The following is a 24,726-nucleotide window of genomic DNA, read 5'->3' as shown; positions in this document are numbered from 1 at the left end:
CATGTGGTTGCTGGATTCCAAGATGGCCCCTAATGTTCCCCACTTCCTGGTCTTCATACCCTTTTATAATCCTCTCCCACAAGGAACAGGGCTAATCTGTATAACCAATAAGATACTGCAGAAATGACAGTGTATGATTTTCAAGGTTTAGTCATAAAAGACATTGTAACTTCTACCCTCCTTTCCCGTATATCACTTGCTCTGGGGGAAGCCAGCTGCCATGTTGTGAGGATGCTCAAGCAGCCCTATGGAGAGGGCCACCTGGGGAGGAACTGAGGCCTCTTGCCAACACTGACTTGCCAGGCATATGAGTGAGCCACCTTGTGGATCCTCCAGCCCCAATCACGCCTTCACATGATTGCAGCCTGACTGACACTTGACTGCACCCTCAGGAGACCCTGAGTCAGAACTACTCAGCTCCTGAATTCCTGACCCACAGCATCTGTGATATAATAAATGTTTGGGGATAATTAATTCTACTGTAATAGATAATTAATCCATGTCCTTTTCTATGATAAATTTTTGAAAGTCTTTTGTAGAAAGTTTCAATTCCTTTTTTTTTTGGCCACTCTGTGAGGTTTGCAGGATCCTAGTTCCCTGACCAGGGATTCAAACCTGTGCCCCCTGCAGTGGAAGCGTGGACTCCTAACCACTGGACCTCCAGGGAATTCCCTCAATTCCATTTTTGATGACTCTGCATTTGTTTCTCAGTGGCCATACCACCCTTCATGGGAGACTCTGAGGTGTCAGCAGTCAGTAGCCAGGAACTCCTGGTGGCTCCTCCCAAGTGACCCCAAACCAGCCAGCTGGCTGTGGCATTCCCAGGGCTCCTTCCTTCCCAGGCAACTGGGTGTGGGGTACAGTCAAGTTTCAAATCTGCTGAGCACCCCACCCACCCAAAATGAGAAATCAGAGAAGAGGCCAAGTCCATGGAAACTGTTCATATGACATACTTTATTTCCAATCTACAACCATTAAAAACGCTTTGTAAGTTTACACTGTACAGTTATTCTCATGTCTGAAATAAGACACGGGGGCAAGGAGAGCTGGCGGATTGGACCATGGTTGTCCTAGCACCCAATCCATCCTGGGAAAGAGCCTTTTGAAGACAGGAGTGGGGAGGAGAAACAGCGGACAGGAGAGGTGGACAGTTTGGCCCAAGGATGCCCTTAGTCCCTTCCCTCCCAAAGGCCTTTCCCTGGGGAACCCTGAGGGCCCACAGCTGCAGGGTCCACACCAGGAAACCAGGATGGTCAGGAAGGGGGCTTCACAGTATTGGCGGGGTTTGGGGAGGGGGGCCAGGATGAGGAGGAGGGACAGCTTCTGGCTCTCTTCCCCAGCTGCTGGGGGTTGGAGCTGTTTTTTGGCACTGTCTACAAGGTCTCCCTAGAGGTGAGAGAAGGAGGAGGAGGAGCTCACTGGGGATTTAGGAGTCTTTCTTTGAGGAGTTGTTTCTTTCCATTTGAAGAGAGGCCATAAGCCTATGGTGAGGTTCCCAAGGGATAAACGGTCAGGGTCTTTTGTCTCCCGCCCCCACCCCCACCAGGACGCCCACCTGCTGCCTGGCTGGCACAACCCTACACAATCTTTTGTAAAACCCAGACAAGTAGGAGAAGTGGGTAGAACTGGAAACAAGCCAGGGGCAGGGAAAGGAAAAATGTATGCCTTCTCCCAGCCCCCCAGTTTCCAGGAAGAGGAGAACTTAGTTTTGTTTTGCTTTGGGTAGGGGCAGGGAGGGTTCGCAATCTCTCAGGAGTCCAGATGAGATTGGTGTTTCCTGTTCCTGGTCAGGGCCAGCCTCAGTCCCTCACCAGGCCACACTATTTGCTGGTCCAGATCCGCAGGTGGCAAACTCCTGTGTACATCAGAATCACCTGGAGGGCTTGTTAAACCCCAGCTTGCTGGCCATCCCCCGCCCCGCAAGGTTCTGTTCCATAGGTCTTGAGTGGGCCCAATACTTTGCATGTCTATCAAGTGCCCAGGTGATGCTTCTGCTTCTTTGAGAACCTCCAGGCATCTCATCCTCAGCAACCTGGTGCCCCAAGACAGTGCCAGGGAGCTGGGCAACAGCTGGTAAGGCCCTGCCTTAGAGGCACCAAAATATCTGGGAAGCTGCTGGGAACAGACTTGTGGTGAGCCCCCCTGTGCGGAGAAGTAAACTAAGGCACAGAGATCAGTGGCGGAGCTGAGAGGAGCCAGGATACCAGGGCCCAGTGGACAGAGGATGGTGATGCAGGACTCCAAAACGTGAGGGGTGCTCTGGGGCCCTAAGGATCATCCTCGTGCTTATCATAAAATCATACAACCAGCCAAACACAGAGAAGTTAAGACACCTCCTGGGCCAGGTCTCCAGACTCCTGGCTGAGGTTCCTTTTCATGGGAGCAGTTTGAGTGGTATCAGAATGGAGAGTGACAAGGTGGCCAGGCCCTGACGACTTCGGCCCTTCAAGGATACTTAGGGGAAACCAAAGCTCCTTTCCTTAGACCCTGGGGTCCAGGGGGCTAGTGAAGGGCAGGAAGGGAGTGGAGTAGGGCTGATGGGATACACAAGGTAGGGTCCAAGAAGAGTGCAGGAGGGGTGGGGAAGAGCCCTGGGCAGGGGACTCGGGCCCAGCATCATGTCACCAGTCCCCTTCCGTTCTTGGGTCTGTGGACTTTGCAAACACTGTTGGGAGGGGTAAGGGGTAGTGCCAGGGTGGGCTACAGGTTTTGCCAGGGTGGGCTACAGGTTCTGCCAGGGCAACCTGTTCCAGAGGCCGTGAGGTCCAGGGGAGAGTGGAGAGTATGGGGGATGTCAAATGGACAGACAGATGGACGGATGGCCAGGGAGAGAAGAACCCAAGCCAGGCTGTATCTACTTTCCAAACAAGGCCATGTGGGACTGGGCAGGATAGAGGAGGCCAAAATGGGGGATCCAAGCTCCCCCCCAATTCCCAGTGGAAAGTGTTGGGGTCTTGCCGGGAGGCCGTGGACAGAAGAAAATGGGGCTCAAGGGTGGGATGGGGGGATGTCTTTCTGGGCTTGGGGGTGTGGTCACTGGGGCCAAGCCCAGCCTGAGGCACTGGGGAAAGGTTCCCCCTTCGGTGTGAGGAAACACAAAATAAAACAGAACCCAGGGAATACAACCAGATCTGCAAGCAAACATCTGGAGTTGGGAGACCACAGACACGGGAGGATGGGTATGTGAGGCTGAGGGGACAGGGAGGGGTTTGCTGAGGTTACAGGGAAATCCACGGGAGACGAGTGGAGCTGGGGAAGCCGTTCTGGGAGGGCTGAGGGATGGGTGCTACCAGGAAGCCTGGGGCTCAGAAGAGGAAAACCTGGCCATGGGTCAGGGCCACTCAGTCTGCTGGTGGGAATCAGCTGGAGAAGAGGAGGCAGGAGGAGGGGAAGCTTTGGAGGAAGATGATAAAAGAGAGGATGGGTGGGCAGTGGGGAGCGAACAGACTGAGCCCAGAGAGAGGAAGGGGTTCAACCAAGACCACGGAATGGTAGGTGGGGGGTGTCTCACTCACCACTCAGGATGCAGAACCTGATGGGAGTCAGGAAGCCTGGGTTCTGGTCCTGATTCTGCCTTTAACCTGCTGTCTGACCTTGGGTGAGTCACTCTCTCCCTTCTCTGGGCCTGATTCCTCATCCAAAAAAGTGAGGGGGTTCGACACAAAAGGACAAACACTGTATGTATGATTCCACTTATATGAGGTGCCTAGACTAGGCAAATTCATAGAGACAGAAAGTAGAACAGAGGTTACAGGGGCTGGGGGGGAGGGATGGGGAGTTATTGTTTAGTGGGTATAGAGTTTCAGTTTGGGGTGATAAAAAGTTCTGGAAGTGGAGAGTGTATCAATACAACATTGTGAACGTATTTAAAGCCACTTAAAAATGGCTATGTCTTATGTATGTTTTGCCACAATTTTTTAAAAAGTGAGGGGGTAGGTCCAGTTTATTTTTCTTTCTGTTCACTAAGACTAGTGAGGGGTGTATCACCCCTAGGGCCAGGGCACCAGGAGGCTGGTGTGGGAACAATGAGTGTGATCAGACCACTTTCCATGGGTGTAGAACCTTATGCTTTCCCAGGCGTATTCACAGGCACAGTACTGTATTTGGTCCTCAGCACAGCCATGCAAGGACATTCTCCCACTTTATAGCTGGAGGGACTGAGGTACAGACTAGCCACATGCTCCGGGGCCAAGGTCGTTCAAGTTGGTGGCCGTTTATTATTATCTTAAAAATAGTGACCTGGAAACCATCTTTGCATCTTAGGTTCACACTGCAACCGGCTTAGTGGACTTTGAAGGAAGGACACATGCTCGAAATTAGCAGCAGAAGAGTTTGTCTCCTGGGGCAACTATGGTTACATCCCATGACTGGATGATGACATGCTTCCCTTTTTACCGTGATGTGCTTCCCTTTTTACTGTGGCTGCCAGGAAACTCAAGAGTAAAATTTAATTGCAGGATTATGGGAATCACGTCAGATAGATTTGGGGAATGATAATTCCTCTTGCTTTTTGACTTTCTTTGTTTTTTTGTTTTTTTGGCTGTGCCGCGAGGCATTCGGGATCTTAGTTCCCCAACCAGGGATCGAACCTGTAACCCCTGCAGTGGAAGCACAGAGTCTTAACCACTGGACCGCCAAGAAAGTTTCTTTCTTTTTTTTCTGTTGTCTTACTGATCCTTATGACTAAGATTGTAAATTGCCTCCAGTGCTTTTTGGAAATTCTCAGCATAATTAACCCAAATCAGAGCTGGCTTGAGGACCAGGTCCCCTAATTACCAGCTCAGTGCTCTTTTTAAGATATAACATCATGGTTATCTGGTTAAAAATAGATGGCCTAACGGTCAGGGCTGTGAACCTCAATGGTGTGACCACTGGTACTCAGGATCTCCCTGGGAATTTGTTAGATACGCGGATTCCTGGCCCAGAGGCTGAGGCGGGTCCCAGGAAGCTGCATTTTGGACATGCCCTAAGAGGATTCTGATGCAGGGGGTCACCACACCACCCTCTGGGACACACGGGTCCAGTGATTCAGAGTGGACTGGTTTTATGTCTGGGTTGGGCAGTGGCATATTCTTGGTGTCCTATACCCACACAAAGCCCCCAGTGGGGCAGTGGGTTGACACAGCAAGCAGGACAGAATTGGGTTGGGGGATCCAGTAGACCCAGGCTCTAGTCTAAACTTGATGACTTCCCAGTTAGGTGACTCAGGGATGAGACCTGCACTTCAGTTTCCTCATCTGTAAAATGGGAGCACTAACCCCTATCCTGCCAAGGTTGCCTCCCAGAGTTGGCCCTTAGAAGTCTGAAGGAGATGTGGCATGGGGAAGCAATTTCTAAATAGCAACGTGCTCTAGGAGGGGTGTACAGGGTGGGTGGGGGGTGATGCTGGTGGGGCTGGAAGGCTGGCAAAGCTGGGGTGGGGAGGACATTCTAGATGGGAGAGGAGAGGGAGGAAGGGCCTGGAAGTTGGATGGGCAAGAGGAGAACAGGCCGGGTGACAAAACCATGAAAGGTGCATGGGGGCAGGCAAGAGGGAGCCATGTGGCAATTAGGGTGTAAGAGGGTCAAGTCTTGGGCCCTCAACTTTGTCACCTGGGAGAGCAGCTGGTAGAAGGGCGTCCCTGGGGAGACCAAGGGGCGGGGCCATTTTGAGCAAGACCTCTTGGAGGAGTTTTTAAAATTGGTCAGCCTTTGGTGGGGAAAGAATTAGCAGGGGGCGGGGAAGGGCTGCCAGGGTGACAGGGACTTGGATACTGATGCTTTGTGCATGCAGGACACTGATGCGCCAAAGCGGTTCGACTTTCATTTCAAATACAGACGTCATTGCCCCCAGGAGGGTTTAATTTGGCTCTGGGAAGAGGTCAGACATAGGAAACACAAGATCGTCCAGTTTGGGGTCAACCATGCCAACTGGTCTCCCATTTCCCCTCAACCAACTGGTGCCAACACAATGGATCCAAGCCTAGGGGTCTGTAGGGAATTAGGACCCCAGGGTTCCTTGGGACTTTGGCTGCAGAGAATAGAGATGGGGAAAGGAAAAAGAAGGCTAGAGGAGGAGGAGGAAGAGAAGGAAGAAGAAGCTGCTAGGAGTAAAAAGGTAAGGGGTAGCAGGAAGGGGAAGAAAGGGGGAAAGGGCAGTGTTCCTTCCTGGGACCCAATGCTCCAGGGGAGTCCCCACAGAGGGCCAGGCAGTTTTCTGCTTTGGGAATGTTACCAAGACTTAAAAAGGCATTTGAAGAAACAAACTTAGAAATTACATTCCAAAAGAGTAGAGAGTTTTTACAAACCAACCCCCCACCCTAAAAAAGAAAACACAACCGTTACTAATTAAAATGCTAAAAATCAAACCAAACCAATATTTACACGTAACATTTTCAACCCCATCAAGCCCCACGTCCAGAGGCTTCTGTAGGAACAGTGATGAGTGAGCTTGCACAGTGGCATGCAGGAAGCAGAAACTGGGACTTTATTGAAAACCAAGATCTGGGGTCTCTGACACTGGCTGAGGGCTGGGTGGCCAGGCTCTAAGACAATGAGAATGCAAGGACAATCTTGGGTGAGAAGACGGTAAGGCTGAGCGGTCCGCAGGGTTCAGGTCTCACGAGGATTTCTCCCCAAGGCTAGAAGCACAGCCTCCCTGGCCCTCTGCAGCTCTGGGAAGTGCCAGAGGCCTCTGGTGGCTTGTGGCCTTGTGTGAATCCCCTCACTTGGAGATAACCTTGGAGGGGACCCCTGACCTCTTGGGTGGGAGCAGTGGCATCCTAGAGGGGATTGGCCCATGGCTCCATCAGCCTGCCTGCTCTGCCCACACAGGTCACTATAGCATGAGGAAGTGGCTGCTTGCACTAACGTAACCCCAAGTTCTGCTGATAGGGAATGGCGATGAAGGAATTTGGGTAACTGGTCCAGGTGCCCCAGAAAGGGCAAGACCGGGAGCTGGTGGGTGGGAGCGCAGAGGCATCTCCTGAGTCCTGGGGGCAAATTAGCCAAGCTGCTGGCTTTTGGTCTTCCTGATGGCAAATTCACAGATAAGCCACTTTATCCTGGTGTTTCCACTCTGAGCCCCTAGCCTGTAACAGGCAGATGTGTGGGCATGTGTGTAAACAAAACGGGTTCACTGGCACCAAGGGGGAGGCCATCTGAGTACACCTCCCCCATCACCACACTGCAATGAGCCAAGGTGCAATCCATCCGATGGCTCAGGCAGCTCACATGGGACATGGGGAAGGGTGGGCAGTGGAGTTGGGGCTGGGAGGCGAGCCAGGAGAGCCCATAAGGCTAAGGAGAGAGGCTGGTGAAAAAGCTGGCAGGCTGGTGTGAACTGATGCAGGCTGGCAGACACTCTCAGATCCATGTGCAAAGCTGCAATAAACAACATTCTCGAAGTTCAGTCCTGTTTTCCTGCGAGTTCTCACTTGGGGAACTTGGAGAGATCTCCATGCTCTTGATAAAGCCTTAGTAATCCGTGTTTGACTCATTGAAACAAAAAAGGTGTCAGAGGGAGGGAGGAAAATGAGAAAAAAAACGGAGAATGTTTAGGAAGTGGTCCAGCCCTCCACCCTGTCTGTGAGCATTTACAGACTCACGGCTGGGGGTTGGGCAAGTACCGGGTATTGAGTGTAAAGTGGTGCTCTGAGGCCAAAGGGTCAGCAGTTTTGGGGGAGCAGGCTGCAGGGCTCCAGCTTTGCTGGGGGGCCCTCCAAAGCTGACCTGGAGACCAGAGCTCGGCTGCTGAGTTGCCTCATCCACACAGGGGACCCTGCGCCTGTCCATCGTCTTAAAGCCTTGCATTGTCCCAGTGGCGAGAGTACATGTATCAACCTCCAATAAATTACCTTAGGGGCTTTGGGGTAAGTTAAATTATTAAAATAAAGTAAAACCACCTTAAATATTTATAGTAAGAAAAATTCAAATAAACAACCTAGGCAAGAAATGTGTTTCCAGGCCCCAGTCTATTGCCATGTCCTGGGGCACTGGCCTCTCAGAATGCTCCTCGGCCTGACCTGGCCATCTGGGAGTCTCTTACTGGGAACGTCTTTGCCCTCCACCAGCTGCAGGATGTAAACACAGTGGAGATGTGGTGCCCCTCCAGGGTGCCAGGGAAAGAGACCCCAGCGATCAAGGCAGTGGGCAATTAGGCATGTATTTATCTGTGCACCAGGTCTTGAGATGGACTTTACCTATTTCTGTCCTCAAGGAGTCTCCTGGGAAGGTTGGGGCCCCCCACGTCACCTTGGCAAGAAAGGCAGTTCCAGTGGCTCCCCTACCCTGAGCCCCTCGTCTTCTAGTCCTTGCTGCATCCAAGCTACGGGCAGGGAGATCCAGGGCTCCAGGATTCCAAGCAGATACTTGACCCTGGTTACTGCCCTATCATATCCCCTAGAGCCACAGCAATCCAGAGCAGCAGGGCTGGGAGGAGGAGGCGGTGGAGGGAAAAAATGGACGGGGTGATGCCCATTTCAGCTCCACCAAGAACCCCAAGTTGAGCCCTAGAGCAAAGCCTGTTCTTCTCATTGGTGTTTCCTCCCCATGAAGAGGGATGTGGTTGGCAGGGAACGTCTCTGTGAGCCCTTTTCCCTGAGGGGCATGGCCGGAAGTGTATCCTTTCCTTGGCTCCTCTGAGAAGTGGGTGTGGCTAGAACCAGGCAAGGCTCTCCCTTATGACCCAGGGATCAGCTCCCACGGGATCTCTCTGGAGATGCTTCTGAAGCCCAGTTTTGGTCTTTCTCCCACTCGCTGCCTTCCCCTGGGAAGTCAGAGATCGCCACCCAGCAGTCAGCAGGAGGCCCCGCTTTACCTGGATGGGAAAGCTCTTCTGCGGCGGTGGTGCAGCTGCTGGCCCTCCTGGGCGAGAGATGCAGGGGGCGCGGGCCCCTCACCTCGTCTCCTCTCCGCGGGTTCCCTTTGGCTGTCCAGGGACTGGGCTGGTTGAAGTGGGGAGCTTGGCTGCTCTGTCACTCGCTGGGGGGGGCTGCCCTCTCCTCCCCACCCCAGGCGCACTCTGAAGGGTGCAGCCTGCACTTGGAAGGAGAGTGGCGGACGGCAGAGCGGGATGGCCGGGCGAAGCAGGAGGCGAGAGACTGGGCGCTACAGTCACACACGGCATCCTGGGAGGAGGGAGGAAGAAGTCGGGAGGAGCCAGGAGGCACTGCCCACCCAGGGACTGGGTGGCCAGGCAAGGAATCTGGACTCAGCTGTGCCCAGGGACCAGTTCCCAGGGGCTGTAGCCCATCTCTGGACCAATTTTTAAAAATTATTTTCTCCCATTAGAGCAGTAATGAATGCTTATAAACAACCTTCCAGAAGGTAATAAATTCTGGAATATACAGAGAAGAAAGTAGACATTGTCCATGAAAGATAAATTCTCAAAACATTGCACACACACGCATTTACCCAAATGATTTCAGTCCCTACAGCTTATTTTGTAATTGCAAAACATGAACACTTTTTTGTCATGTATGTCCAGATCTCCTTCTTTTTAATGGCCATATGCTATTCCACTGAATGGAAATAGCTTGATTTATTTATCCAATGCATTTTTTATGTGGATATTAGGTAGTTTCTAATTTTTTTTTACTATTACCAACACACAGGGATAATGGTTAAAAGTGCTGCAGTACATTATTTACAATTGCCAAAACCTAAGTGTCCATCAACAGATGAATGGATAAAGAAGATGTGGTATATATCTACAATAGAATACTACTCAGCTATAAAAAAAGAATGAGATTTTGCCATTTGCAGTAACATGGATAGACTTGGAGGGCATTATGCTAAGTGAAATAAGTTAGATACAGAAAGACAAATACTGTATGATATCATTTGTATGTGGAATCTAAAAATTACAACAAACTTGTGAATATAACAAAAAAGAAGCAGACCCATGTATATAGAGAACAAACTAGTGGTTACCAGTGGGGAGAGGGAAGGGGGGAGGGGCAAAATAGAAGTAGGGGATTAAGAGGTACAAACTATCAGGTATAAAATAAGCTATTGTACAAGGATATATTTTACAGCACAGGGAACATAGCCAATACTTTATAGTAACCATAAATGGACTATATCCTTTAAAAATTATGAATCACTATATTACACACATAACTTATATAATATTGTACAGCAACTATACTTTGAAAAAAAAAGTGCTGCTGTAAAACTCAATTGCTTAGTTCAAATCCCAGCCCAACTGTCTACCAGCTGTGTGAACTTGGATAAGTTATTTAACCTCTTTGAGCCTTGATTTTTCCTGCTCTAAGATGAGGGACGTGATACCTTTGTCAAAGTAGTTGTGAGGGTCACATCAGGTATATGTGAAGCATTTGATAGTGCCTATTAAGTATTCAATAAATCTTAGCAATTTTTATTAATAATGCAATACATTTCTTTACACACGTATCTACCTCTGTGAATATTTCCATAGGCTACATTCCTAGGAGAACTACTGGGTCAACAGGTAATAAGCACATTTTACATACTGAAAAACATTTGGATCAACTATGAAACCAACATTCAAAATACGGTCAGCTTTGTACCTCTGTTTCTTGATGTAGGTGTGGTTATGTGGGTGTGATGATTAATTTCATGTGTCAGCTTGACTGGGCCACAGGTCCAGATATTTGGTCAAATATTATCCTGGGTGCCTCTGCAAGGATGCTTTTGGAAGACAGTAACATTTAAACCAGTAGATTGAGTAAAGCAGATGGCTCTCTCTAATGTGGGTGGGCCTCATCCAATCAGTCAATGTACTGAACAGACCACAAAGGCTGACTCCCCCTGAGTAAGAAAGAATTCTTCCTTCCTGATGACCTTTAGATCGGAACTACATCAGCTACATATGCTGTACTGGAGCTATACTGTTGGCTCTTCTGGTTCTCAGACTTTTGGACACAGACAGGAACTAAACCATTGGCTTTCCTGGGTCTTCAGCTTACAATATAATAAAACTCTCTCTCTCTCCCTCTATATATACATATATATATATATATATATATATATATATATATATATATATATATATACATATACACACACATACACATACACACGCATAACCACAAAGCCTATTGGTTTTGTTTCTCTGGAGAACTCTAATACATGGGTGTGTTCAGTTTGTGAGAAGTCAATAAGTCATATTCTTACAATATGCTCAGTATGTATATTAACCTCAAAAAGGGTTTTCTTAAGTTAAAAAAAGAGGAATGAATATTTAAAAGGTTTTTTTTTTTTTTAAATGCAGCCAGAGAGTATAGGGAAGTAAGGCACTCACCATACACTCCTGGGGGTTCTAGAAATTAAACAAAGTCTTTGGAAAGACAATTTAGCAACACTTATCAAATACCTTTAACAATTTACAGTCTTTTATTCTGGAATCCCATTTCTGCAACTCAAATGTAAGGAAATAATCTGCAATATGGAAAAATGCTTTTGTGTCAAGACGTTCACCACAGCATTACGTATAAATAGGGAAAAACTAGAAACCAGCTAAACATACAATACGTACAAATCACATGGGTCAATCCCAGCCCATGCCACCTCTCTGTGCCCCCACCTACAACCCTCCTTCACTCCGTGCACTGCAGACCATGATACCACCCCTGACCACAGCTGACTGGACCAAGGGGTTACACTGGACTCAAGTTACACTAGTCAGTTTCTTCCTGAAATGTGGAATGGGGACACAGGGATTTGAGTCAGTCTCCCTCAGGTGCTGGAACTGGAAGATGTTATAAAAGTAGAGTAGGCAGAGCCCACCTGGACCATATTCAAATACAACAGAGACAGAGGGAGGAAGAGGACATCAGAGAAAATGAAGCTCAAGAGAGAGGAGAGGGAGACAGAGCAGCCACTGGGGCCTTTGGGTCCCTGCCCTTGGGTTCCATGAGATCCTCTGCAATTTCCCTTTCTGCAAAGCTAACTTACATGCGTTGTTTTACTAACATGCACATAATCCCTAACTAAATCTGAAATTGGTATCAGGAGTGGAGTGAGCAGCAAAAGAGTCTCAGAGGAAATGGAAGCACTTAGGGATAGAGTCTTGGTGGGGTGAGGGCAGTGGTGTGCTGGTACATGTTTAATGACTAGTTTCCCAGGAGTAAGAGGAGAAGCCCTGATCTGCAGCATTTCCAATTTTCACGGAGTAAATCCTCCCATGCAGCACTTCTAATTTTCACGGAGTAAATCCTCCCCTGGTGGCCGATCTCAAGGTACTAAGGTGACATCACTAAACACAGAGATGTACACGATGGGCTCTCATGAACCAAAGGAGGTGGCTCCCGCACACCACTGGGCAGCAGGAGGGCAGTGAGCATGCCTCTTCCCTGGAGGGGATGCTGGCAATCTCTGGGGTGTGGTGGCAAAGCAGGTGGGTATACCACCATGCTCACCAGTCTCTTGTATTCAGACTGTGTGTCCATCAGGTCTGCTGTTCCAGGTCTGGGGCCTTCCAACCCCCATCCCAGAGCAGCACAAGGACCTTTTGAAATACATAAACCACATGCCTGAGTTTGAAAACCAAGAGTGGGACCTTATAAGCCAATCTCACCTCCCAGGAAAAAGGGCAGACCCCACCCACCTACCTCATTGGGAAGGACCGTGGCTCCATCTCCATCACGAGGGACCCCATCCTTCCCCATCTGGGGGAGCATGGAAAGCCTGGCCTCCTCGCTGCCGCCTGACTTGGCTGCCTTCTTGTTCAGGATCCTGGCCATGCCCTCCGGCTGGTGGTAGCTGGCGGGGGAGATGGGCTCCAGCTTCTTGGCGCCCTCCTCCCCGGGTACGGACGTGGGGCTTGGCGCCCGGCCACACACGTTGCGGAAGAACTCCTGCACGATGCCATACTTGGGAGGCTCGGGCTTGGCCCGGGCCTCGGACACGCCCAGTTTCCAGACGGACTCGGTGCTCCCCGAGTGCTCCACCACGCTGAATAGGCTGGACAGCCCATCGTTGATGTTCCTCAGCACGGGGCTGTCCCGCGTGGTGGTGGAGCGGGCCCAGGCCGAGCCGTTCTGCTTGCCCTGATGCAGGTTCCACAGGCTGCGGTCCTTGGCCCCGTCCAGCTTGGACACGGACCGCCTCTGGAGCTTGGGCGAGCCGTACTTGGGCGAGCAGCACGGCCGCTCGACGCGCGAGTGCACCTTGTCCAGGGAGGAGGAGATCTGCTTGCTGCGCACGGACACCAGCGAGGAGCTGCGGGGCGACCAGCTCTTGCCATGCAGGCTGCTGCGGGGCGGGTCGGTCTGCAGGCCCACGCTGACCGTGCGGGTGGTCTGCGTGCCCACGCTGGCCAGGCCCACCGTCTGGCTGGACGTGCTCTTCACCTTCCGCTCCAGCGAGCCCGAGCGCATGGCCTGGCGCACGCAGTTGGTGATCTCCTTCATGTCGTCGCTCATGTTGCCCGACATCTCAAAGTCGTGCAGGGCCGCTGGGAAGCCGGGCCCGGCCGCCGAGGGGCCGCCCCCGGAGCCCCCGTCCAGGCGCTGCCGGGAGAAGTTGCAGAGCCAGCGGCTGTAGGAGCTTTCCGCCAGCCCATCCGCCTCGGCCGACTCTTTGGGCTTGGCTGTGGTGAAGAGGAAGCCGGGCTCGATGATGATCTTGCCCTCCCTGTCATGGACCACGGGGACGCCCAGGCGCCGGGCCACCGGGGGGCTGTAGTAGACGCGGATGCCCGTCTTGTCGGGAGCCGTGTAGCTGCGCTGCATCTGCCTCCCCGCCGGCTCCTGGCAGCCCAGGGCACCCAGGCGGTTGCAGTCACGTGGCGAGAGCCCTGGCTGTTCCGGGGCAGCCTTCTCCGGGTCCACTGGCTGGGGGCCCACAAAGGCAAAGGCAGGGCTGTTGGGCAGCTTCTTGCCCCGGGCGGCTTCCCCTGCGAGGTAGGGGGAACAGTCCAGCAAACTTTCAAACTCTGACATGGAGGAAACCGATTTGGTCCTGGGAAGAGCAGGGGAGAAAGGGCAGAGTTAGTGGAAGATGCCTCACGCGGAGCAGGTACTCTGGTCTTCCTCCCTGGTCCGTGCACTTCACGGGCAGGGGGCGGTGGGGCAGTGGGGAGACGGACCATGACGGTCCTGCTCACCTCTTGCGGAAGACGCTGTAGGTGCCCTGCCCCTCGTCCCCTCCACACTCACACCTACACACTCAACACTGCATCTCTGAGCACCTGCCATTCTCCACCGGAGGGCTTTTTTCTGTCTGCAGGAGCACACTTGGCCTCCACCCACAGGAAGCTAGAAATTCACATAGTTTATGGCCCTAGACACAGCCCTCAACAAACAATAAGCGGGGTTTGGTGGCTTGGTACCAGCCTCCCTGCCCGCAGGTGGGAGAACTCATGTTCTGCTCTGGCTCCCAGAGGTGCTGTGGAGCTGAGCTCCAGTTGCCCACGTGTATCCTGGTTGATAACACCTCCTTCATGGTGCCTTCCCTTCCCTGTCTCACTTCCAGGCTTTTCCTGGAATCCCCTCCCAAATATACCATTTGCACTCAAATCCTTGCCTCAAGGTTTACTTTTGAGGGAACCCAATCTAGGACGCCATTAATCTCCAGCCCAGACGTGGCACGTGTGCTGCCTGATGACTGTAAGTGCCGGGCATACGTGACGACATTGCACACGTCAGACCATTCAGTCCTCCGACAACTCTAGGGGGCAGTTCCTGTTATCCCAGTAGGTAGAAATGGGAAGTACAGCCGAAGGGCACAGAGCTAGAAATGACAGTGTTGGAATTCAAATCCCACACTATGACTCCAGAGCCACCCTCCTATCCCGGGGCCCACCTGGCTTCACGCTACTCGCACGGCCCCTGGGAGGTTCTGTTACCCTGAATCTTTTCATAATGGTTTCCTAATGGTGCAGACATGGTCCTGATAGCCCTAGGGGTCTTCCTGGCTATAGCACAGGGCTGGGCCCAGAGGACGCTGCTCACTAGTCCCAGGAATAGATGTCCAGCTGGACTCTCCCAACTCCAGGGACAGGAAGAACCCCAAGAGGAGCTGAACAGTTGCTTTCCCAGCTAGGATATTCTGGGGCCCCAGTTTTCCACGCCCAGAATCAAAAAAAGCACAGGCTACAATTGCCATCACCCAAACTTTCCCAGCTCCTAAGTGGCTTGGGTTCCATAAAAACCATATCCCAGGGGACTTCCCTGGCGGTCCAGTGGTTAAGACTTCACCTTCCAATGCAGGGGGTGCGGGTTCAATCCCTGGTGGAGGAGCTAAGATCCCACATGCCTCCGGGCCAAAAAACCAAAACATAAAACAGAAGCACTATTGTAACAAAAAGCACTATTGTAACAAATTCAGTAAAGATCAAAAAAATGGTCCACATCAAAAAAAAAAATCTTTAGAAACCATATCCCAGTGTTCTCCCAATTCAGCTGAGGTGCAGTGGCAGAGGAAGAGAAGAGAGGCAAAGGGGCAGGGCAGCCTGCAGGGTGGGGCTGGGGGGGGGGGGCAGAGCAGGGGGAGGGGCTGCAGAGTGGAGCATGGGGAGGGGCTGCTAGCACCTCTTTAAGCCGGTTCCCCCAAGCTCAGCTTCAGAAACAGCCTCCTTGTTGTGGATCTTCTCACTGTGTGTCTGCCATGGAAGAGAGACAGGAAAGGGTCAGTCTGGCCACTAGCACACAGAGGGAAGGTAACAGGGGGCCACTGTGGGAGCTGGCCCCGAGCCCCACGCATGAGTCTCCTCTTGTAGAGCAGGAGTGACGTCAGCACTGATCTAGAATGCTCAGTGGTCAGTTTCTGGCTACAGTGCACCTACCCCCTCTCCACACACACATAGGTATGTGATCCAGGCATGGCCAATCAGTGGTCCGAGAGAGGACCCAAGGAAAGAGACTCTATTTAGAACTTATTCTGAATGTAGTGGCAGCAACAAAGCACCCAGTGGTCGCTGCTCAGCTGAAGGTGAAAGCAGTGACCTGAGGTCCTGCTTGGGGTTTGCCCCACCCTGGTTCAGAGACCTACACCAGTTTTCTGACCCTGCATCACCAGCCCTCTTGAGCCCCTAATGAAATCCTCTCCTGCTTCACTTCCCCAGAATTGGCTTTTATTGCTTCCTCAGGCTGTCATGAGCAAGGGCCCATATGTTCACTGTTTGGTTACTCGGTGTGTGTCTATACAGACAGTGCACCTGAGGCTTAGAAGCAAACTTCACTGATTGATCTCCACAACCAGGGCTGGGCTAAGGCAGAGAACGTGATTCTCATTTTACCAGTGAGGCAACTGGGGCCCAGAGAGGGAGAGTGACTTGCCCAGGATCACACAGCTCTTTGGAGGCTCTGCTTTTGAGAAAGGCACAACTGAAACACAGAGAAACACCTAGCCTTTGTCCCAGGCATGGAAAGATGGAGCTAACAGGGGGCTCTTTACAGGTCTCAAGGCTGGAACCATGAAGTAGAGACCTCAGGATTGAGGAGCCCAAGGGGGTGAGGGTGTGTGACCTGTGGGACAGGATTAGCATCCTCCTTGTCACATTCCCCACAAGTGAGAGACTTTCCAGTGTAGCCAGGAGCACAGCACATGGGCAGCCTGTCACCCCACTCACCTCTTTCCAGCTGTTGTCCTGCTTCTCCAGATCTGAGTGCTTCAGGACCCAAGGGTCAGCAGCCTTCTGCAGCTGGGCAAGAGTAAAGAAGATGGTCATGTGCAGGCAGAGATGGTGAGCAGGGCCCTGTTCTGTGCAGGGCCATTCCCCAGGCTCCACTCTGCAGCCCAGATGACCCAGATCATGGACTCAGAGCCACCTTCCCAGTGGGCAGCAGCTCTGAACCAACGGAGTGGGTTTGACAAATGATCATGAAACCAACCACTTACAGGCATCCTTATAAGTGTCATTATATCAAGCGCGGTAATAGTTGTTATTACCATGTTAATTCACGCTACAACGCCTGCAACAGCTACATCAGCTAAGCGGCAGCTGAATGACATCAAAGTGGTATCTCCACCTAGGTATGCTAAGCAGCAATTAAACTGAATGAGAGTGGCCTCTGCATTCTGTCATGAACAGCTCTCTATGAAACAGGCAAAGTGTAAATAATATGTACATTAGCATTCAATTAGTGATTTTTTAAAATCTCTGAATGTAAATTTAAACAGCAAGAAAGGGAGGGAGTGGGTTGGAGTATGCTTTTGTAATATTTGAGTCTTATATAAAGATGAAGTCCTGACTTATACAATTGAAATAAAAAATAAACAAAGGAAAAAGTCACAGTGGAGCATAGCAGCTTGATAAGCTAGGTGCACGTTAACTGTAGTGGGGCTGTAATGGTCAATGATTGTTTTTCCTATTTCCCCCTTTTGGTCAGAGGACTCTAATTTTCATGGGAAGCCTCTTGGTTCCGAGGTTTTGGCAGGTTCTAGGTGTGGGCACGTGACTCATACCTGGCAGATCAGAGCCTTGTGGAAAAGGAAAACTCTCTTTCCACTGAAACTGCTAAGCTGTGAGGCTATGAATACAACACTAACAGAGGCCATCTTTGAGAACGGCTTGCTTCAGAATAGAACACAGAGGAAAGCAAGCCTGTGAGACTGGCAGAGAGGGAGACCTGGTCCCTATTGCAGTCTCTGAGCAGACAGATCCATCTCTACCTGAAGGAGTCTTCCCCCTGGTCTGTGCCTATAGCAACTTCCCCCTTGTGGCTTAAGCCGTCTTGGGCTGGGACAGACCTCACCTGGCTCAGGCGATTCTGCAGCTCCTTTACCTGCTGCTCCGCCTGCTGCTTCTCCCCCTGAAGCCGCTCCACCAGCTGCAGCTTCTCCTGGCCCCAGTTGTGCTCGCTGATCCGTAGCTGCCGCGTCAGCTCCATGACCGCACTGTAGGACTCAGCCAGGAGCTGCTGCTGCTCCTCCCGCTCCCTCTGCAGGGCTGCCTTCCAGTCGGGCCCCATCCGATCCCCAGCCCCCTTCCCAGCCTTCAGCTCCATCTGCGGAAAGAAGAGCAACCTGGGTGGCTGGCACCAGGAGGCCCCTCCTCTCTGCCCTCCCTCGTCCCTCCCCAGGCATCAGCAGGGGGCAGGGGGGAGGGTGCTCTCCCCACAGGACCCCTCACCCAGGAACCTTCACTGATCTCCTCAGTTAGAACTAAACTTTTCTCAAAGGCAAGGCTTGTGTAGCACAGCTTCTACACACCAAGCTCCGTGCTAAGGGCTTTTCAGGCATTACCTGTGCCCTCAAGAAAACTCAGCAAGATAACCAACATTTTCGATATTTTACAGCGGAGGAAGAGGTTCACAGAGGTTATCTGTCCCTGGTCACATAGCTACAGAATGGCAGAGGTTCCTAGTTATTGCTTCTCAGGATATTTCATCAACACTTACCCATGTTTACCAGGGTTTACGGTTAGTGGGGGACATGCACAGTCACATAAAGAACGTGGGCAGGACGGCTTCCCTGGTGGCGCAGTGGTTGAGAATCTGCCTGCTGATGCAGGGGGCACCGGTTCAAGCCCTGGTCTGGGAAGATCACACATGCCGTGGAGCAGCTGGGCCCGTGAGCCACAACTACTGAGCCTGCGTGACTGGAGCCTGTGCTCCGCAACAAGAGAGGCCGCGATAGTGAGAGGCCCGCGCACCGCGATGAAGAGTGGCCCCCGCTTGCCACAACTAGAGAAAGCCCTCGCACAGAAACGAAGACCCAACACAGCCAAAAATAAATAAATAAATAAATAAAAATTTAAAATAATACAGACATACACTTAAAAAAAAAAAAAAAAAAAAAGAATGTGGTCAGGAATCACCTGAGCGTGATGGCTGTCTTGGCCCAAATCTTGGGGGGCAGGAGGGAAACATTCAATCTATAGAATCAATGTACCCCACACCCCCAAGCTGTGGTCAGATTCCCATGGCGGGAGGGACACCTGGAATGCTTGGGGTTGGGGGGGCAGTGGGAGCAGGGGACGCTGTGGAAGGTGCAGGTGGGGCGGGAGCTGTGAGATCAGCAAGGGAGGGTTGGAAAGAGAGAACGGTGGCACCAGGAAGCCAGAAGTCTGAGAATTGGGAAGAAGGTGGGATCACGGTCATGAGGAGCCAGGAGGGCAGAGGTTTGGGGAGTGAGGGTCAGGTCTGCCACTGACTAGCTGGGTGACCTTGGGAAAGAAACTTAACTCCTCTGTGCCTGTTCTGTCACTTGCCCAACAAAGATAATCAGTGTACCCACCTCTGAGGGGCCTGTGATGCCTGGGAAGGCAGACTGCAGCAGGGGCAGCAGGGAGGAAGCTGGGCCCTGCAGAGTTCTGGCGTGGGGTAGGGGTTGGGGTGGTGAGAGCATTCTCTCTGAGTGGGAGGAAGCCCATCCTCTCACTTCTCAGGCCAGAGTGGGGGGCAGCACCTTGCCTCCAGGCACATAGCAGAGACCAAATATCCAGGACTCCTGGTTAAGGCTCCTTTGATCATCTGGGTTGTAAGGAGGGGAGTCCCCCAGTTTGGGTGGAGGGAGCAAAACAGAGTCAGGTAGCAGGGGCTTAAGGGGATCCTTATGAGGACAGCAGGCAGCAGAAGTGTGGGTGTGAGGATGAAGGATGTCACCAGGTGCAGACAGGCATTTAAGTGTTCCGGCCTCACCTGTGAGCTCATGGTGCGGCGGAGGCGCCTGTGATGTCCCCACGGCTCCTTTGCCAGTCCCTCACCTGCCTTCCCTAGCCCAGGGACCTTCAGCTCCCACTGTTTCTGGTACCCTTGCTGTGTGACTCTAGGCAAGTCTCTTGCCCTCTCTGGGCCACAAGGTAAGTGAAGGGGTTCCTATGCTTCTAGGAGCATGGCTTGGGCATCCTCCTCCCCAGTCTGACAGCTGAGGCCTTGGCAGAGAGGGGAACAAGGAGGGGGATGTCTCTGACAGGTGGGAGACTCACCAGGGCAGTATGGCTCTTGAGCTCTGCCCGCTCTGTCTCCCAGGTGGCCTTGGCCTTGGCAAACTGTTGCTGAAGCTCAGTCAGACCACGGCGTTCATCCCGAAGCAGCCAGCATAGCTCCTTCAGCGTCACCTTCATGTCGGCGAGTGTCTTGATGTACTCATTGGGCTGCAGATGGGGGCAAGGCCTGGGTCAGGAGCTTTCGGAGCGGCAAGGAGGAGAGGCTGGGCTGGGAACTCATCCAGAGTCCAGCCTGGGACTCTACCAGGCCTCAGGCAAGTCCCACGACCTCTTTGGGTCATCTCCCCATAAAACAGGCATAACAAGCCCAGCCCTGACCACCTCTTAGACTGACACATGCCCCAGTCTCACAAAAACACAAAATTCTGTAGTTACAGCAATTATTCAACCTAAATCTGAGCTGGGCCCTGGCTTCTCTGAGGCTCTGCAGCATCTAGGCCTCCGTCTTTCTCCTTGCCCAAGATCTGCCTTCTCTGACCCACCATAGGCCAGATGGGGGAGTCTGAACCACGGAAGCTCCCTGACTGCCCGACTTGGGCCCAGTCTTCTCTTCTGGGCCCATGACCTGTTTCCCACCTGTAACCCAGCTTACTGTGGGTGCCCCTGGGAGCCTGACCCTACTGCTCTATACTACCCCGTGGCTTGATTTGATGGTTCCTGCTCCTAGGCCACAAGGCCCTTCTTCATACAACTCACTCTAGCCTGATGTCCTTACCCCCACTACGCACATCCCAAGCTGCAGCCAGACTCAGAATACCTTGCCACATCTCTGTATATACAGTTCTCTTGGTACAGAATGGCCATTTCCCTATTCTCTATTAGGCAAGCTCCTATTCATCCTTCGAAACCCACCACCTATGACCCCTTCTCTGTAATACCATCCTCTATACTCCAAACAGAATTAACTGCCCTCTCACCTGAGACCCCACAGTCCATCATCTGACCCTCTGTCACTGCCCTGGGGTGACTTACATACCCCATAGCACTGAGCATCTGGGGCCAGTGACCAAGCAATAACCTTCTGCCGCTCCAGTGCCTGGTGTAGGACGGGGGTCAGAAAGCAGCAAGATGTGATCACTAAACAGACAAAGGAACAAATGGACAGGACAGGACTGGACATGGGCTGAGAACGCACCGTGTTTTGGGTCCAGCTGTCCCCTGTGCAGGTCTTGTTATCAGAATGCTGGGCGTTTAATTCCTCTTCCTCCATTAGCAGGTACAGCTCCTTCATGCTATTTACCTGTTTTTTCAAAACCACACTCAATAGCGGGTAGGAGGGCATCATGCCTGGGGTCTGACCCTCAGGGGGAGGGGATACAGGCTAGTGGCCCAGATAGAAAGTGGGCTGCACAGCCAGGCAGGAATAAAGAATGGGGGTTTATGGACCCAAAGTACCCCAGCTGGGCACTGATTTCCCAGATTTTAACTTTGAGCCCTGGGCACCGTCCAGGTCAAGGAGCACAGCTGGAGAGTCAGACCCTTCTGCCCCCCACACCATCTCTTCTGCCCCAAGGACCATGAGGCATCCCTGAGAGCTACTCAGAAATAGCTATGTTATCAAGGTAGGCACTGTGGTTGGAATAAAGGGCCACAAGGCACCCTCATAATTATAGATAAGGGCAACCAGAGGCTTGGGTGGGCAGAAGGGACCCTTCCTGGGAGCGGAGGGGTTTGCTGCTGATGGATTCTGGGCAGGAGTCCAGAGCCAGCCCAGGAGACCAGGGTCTAGTTCATGATGGGAGTGAAGCAGAAGAAGTGGGTGCTCATTCACTATTCATTTCATTCATTCATTCATTCATTTGACAAATATTTATTGAACACCTATCACGCACCAGGTCCTGTGTTCAGAGCTGGGAATACATCAGTGAGCAAGACAGACAGAAGCCCCGGTCCCCTTGAGCTTCCATTCCAGTAGCAGGAAAACAAAAAAATATGTGAAATATTGACACATGAAACATCATTAAATATATGGAATGTTCCATAATAATAAGTGCTATGGAGAAAAAGAGAGCTGGGAAAGGAGCCAGGATGTGCTGCACTGGGTGGTCAAGGACGGCCTTAGAGAGAAGGTGGTATTTGGGCAAAATCCCGAAGGAGGTAAAAGAATAAGCCATGTGAATACGTGCAGGTTGAGAATTCCAGGTTAAGGTCACAGCAAATGCAAAGACCCTGAGATGGGAACACATCTATTTGAGGAAGAGAAAGCAAGCCAGGGAGGAAGTGAGAGGTACGGGGACCAAGGCTGGCTGAACAGGCTTTGCAGGGACTTCGGCTTCTACTCTGGGTGCCATGGGAGCCGGGGAGGATTGTGCTGAGGAGTGACACTGGCCTGACTTTCAGTTGTACGAGATCACTCTAGCTGCTGTGTTGAGATACTTTACAGGGTAGCAACAGAGCTCCATACTGCACAACACCAGGGGGCACCATCCACGCGGAGTACACGCGGCCTGGTACCTCCCTGCTTTGAATAGAAGATGCTCGGTGGAAGGGTGCCAGGGCAGAGGCAGGGAGACCAGTTAGGAGGCTACGGTGATTATCCAGGCGAGAAGTGGTGATGGCTCAGATGGGGGTGGTGAGGGGGTAGGCAGTGCAGCTGGGTCAGATTCTGTAGATTCTAGATAGATTCGCAATGTGCAAGAAAGGCCATGTAAGCCAAGTGCCTGGACAAGCTCCCCAAGGAGGCAGGTGAAGGTCAAGGAGAGACGCGGCCTGAGGGCTGAGCCCTCGGGACTGTGACGTTAAGGGGTCAGTTCAGGGAGAAAAGGAGGGTCCAGCCAAGGAGACTGAGAAGGAGCAACCAGTGAGGTGGAAGGAAAACCAAGAGAGTGTGGTGAAATCAAATGAAGAAGGGTTTCTGGGGTTCAGGGCAGGCACTGAGGCTGGAAATATGTGGGGTGGAGCAGGGCCTGTGTGAATAAATACCCAGTTCCCTCCCTGGTCACCAGTATCTAAACATACTGACTTTTGATTATCTGTATATGTGCACAGTTCTTTCCCTGAAATTCTTTGGGCTGGGTGTGCTTGGAATTCAGAATTAATCGGGATTTAGAAAGATAATATGATACCTACACTGTATATTGTAAAACAGCCCCATCTGGTGAGATACCCTATGCTTGTGGACACCAATATTTCCCCTTCAAACATGTGAGTACTAACAGGAAATGGGGTAAATAAAGGTTTTGCTGCCAAATGAATGTCAGGTCAATTTTTTCCAACTGAGTTAGACCCAACAAACCACAGTTCTCAGAGCTTCTGGATTTCAGAATTGAGGACAAGGAATCAAAGATCTTTATCTGCAGTAGAATAGGGATAATAATTGTTTCCACATCATAGGGCATGTGTAAAAGTGAAATGCAATTATCCAAACAGAGCATTTATCACAGTGCCAGGACACTATAAATACTCAATATACGAGGGTTATCATTCATATATATAGCTTTAATTCTACATGTGTGGACACACATATTCTTTAAAAGTATGAATGTACATCAAGTTTGTTATTTATATGGTTATCTGTATTTTATTATGTACTTGTTTATATGTATTTTATACACATGGGCTTTATATCATTATATCTATGTATATATGTATTTTTTACAGTGTGGGTGGTTATGTTTCTTATCACGTCTATCTCAGTAAGTATGTATATTTCTATTTATTATAGGCATGTATATTATTTTATTTTCTATGGTTACACCTTATTTTTTTCCTAAAGTAAGTTTCTGTTTCTCTCTGTTATCCCAGTACGTTGAAATGTCTAGAAAGATTTTCACCAAATATGGAGAGCTTGCCTGAGACAACCTGATTTAAAATCAGGCTACGTGGCCTGAAGGCAATTCATTTTTTTTTTGGGGGGGGGACATCTTCCCTAGCAGCCAAAAGTGGGCTTCAGCTATGGAAAACAGTATAGAAGTTTCCCCCAAAATTAAAAATAGATCTCCCATACGATCTAGCAATCCCACTTGTGGGTATATATCCAAAGGAAATGAAATCTGGATCTCTCTATGTTCATTGTGGCATTATTCACAGTAGCCAAAATATGGAAACAACCTAAGTGTGTGTCTATGAATGAACGGGTAAAGAAAATGTGATATATACATACAAGGAAATATTATTCAGTCTTAAAAAAGGAAATCCTGCCATTTGCGACAACATGGACATGGATGAACCTGGAAGACATTATGCTAAGCAAAATAAGCCAGAGACAGAAAGAGAAATACTACAAGATCTCACTTACATGTGGAATCTAATGAAGTCAAACTCATATAAGCAGAGAGGAGAACAGTGGTTGCCAGGGCAGGCGGAGGGGGGAATAAGGAGTGAATGGGTAACAGTTTCAGTTTTACAAGATGAAGAGTTCTGGAGATGGACAGTGGTGATGGTTACACAACAATGTGAATGTACTTAATGCCAGTGAACTGTAAACTTAAAAATGGTTAAAATGGTAAAATTTATGTTATGAACAATATAGTTTACTATAATATAAAAAAATAAATTTTAAAAAAGTTGTTAAAAAACAAACAAACTGGGCTTCATCCATAGGCTTGTGTGGGACTTCCAAACAGGAGGGACAGTCCTAAAGCAGACAGCGGCTTCAAATAGAGTCCCCAGGTGTCACAAAGCGTGAAGCTCGAGGGGCAGCCATGTGGGGCTCTCCAGGTGCTTCTCATAGGGGTGCCTCCAGGTCAGACATTCCTGGGAGAGGGCAGCAGGGAATGTGTTCATCTAAAGATGGTCAGCAACTCTCTCTAGAGGCCCTTGGGGAGGAGGCGGGCGGCCTATGAGCCCCACTGGGGGTCGGGGAGGAAACTCCTGCTACAGATTCAGGTCTAACCACCATCCCCTGTTCCTGGGACATTCAGGCTACT

The 24,726-nt window shown here is 50.9% G+C and overlaps 1 protein-coding gene across 5 annotated transcripts in view; it reads right to left on the bottom strand.

Annotated features, from left to right (window-relative positions):
* The window catches only part of MTCL2 (microtubule crosslinking factor 2), a 73,001-nt gene that overhangs the window by 743 nt on the left and 47,532 nt on the right, over positions 1-24,726 (bottom strand). For 2 of the 5 annotated variants that reach the window (XM_082361878.1, XM_082361875.1), the window contains 7 exons: positions 20,994-21,098; positions 19,838-20,005; positions 17,664-17,915; positions 16,538-16,609; positions 15,498-15,568; positions 12,576-13,926; positions 935-9,107 (listed from right to left, as the gene is read on the bottom strand). In XM_082361878.1, the coding sequence (XP_082218004.1) occupies positions 8,955-9,107; positions 12,576-13,926; positions 15,498-15,568; positions 16,538-16,609; positions 17,664-17,915; positions 19,838-20,005; positions 20,994-21,098 (2,172 nt within the window). In that variant the 3' untranslated portion in view covers positions 935-8,954. Of the gene's footprint in view, positions 1-934; positions 9,108-11,158; positions 12,473-12,575; positions 13,927-15,497; positions 15,569-16,537; positions 16,610-17,663; positions 17,916-19,837; positions 20,006-20,993; positions 21,099-24,726 lie in introns of those variants that run through there. The other 3 variants (XR_014236020.1, XM_082361876.1, XM_082361877.1) reach the window with 3 other exon arrangements.

Source organism: Balaenoptera borealis, assembly GCF_965194805.1.
Source record: "Balaenoptera borealis genome assembly, chromosome: 16".
NCBI classification, from domain to species: domain Eukaryota; kingdom Metazoa; phylum Chordata; class Mammalia; order Artiodactyla; family Balaenopteridae; genus Balaenoptera; species Balaenoptera borealis.
Note: the sequence above shows the minus strand (reverse complement) of the source record. Positions and strands in the feature narration are given on the sequence as shown.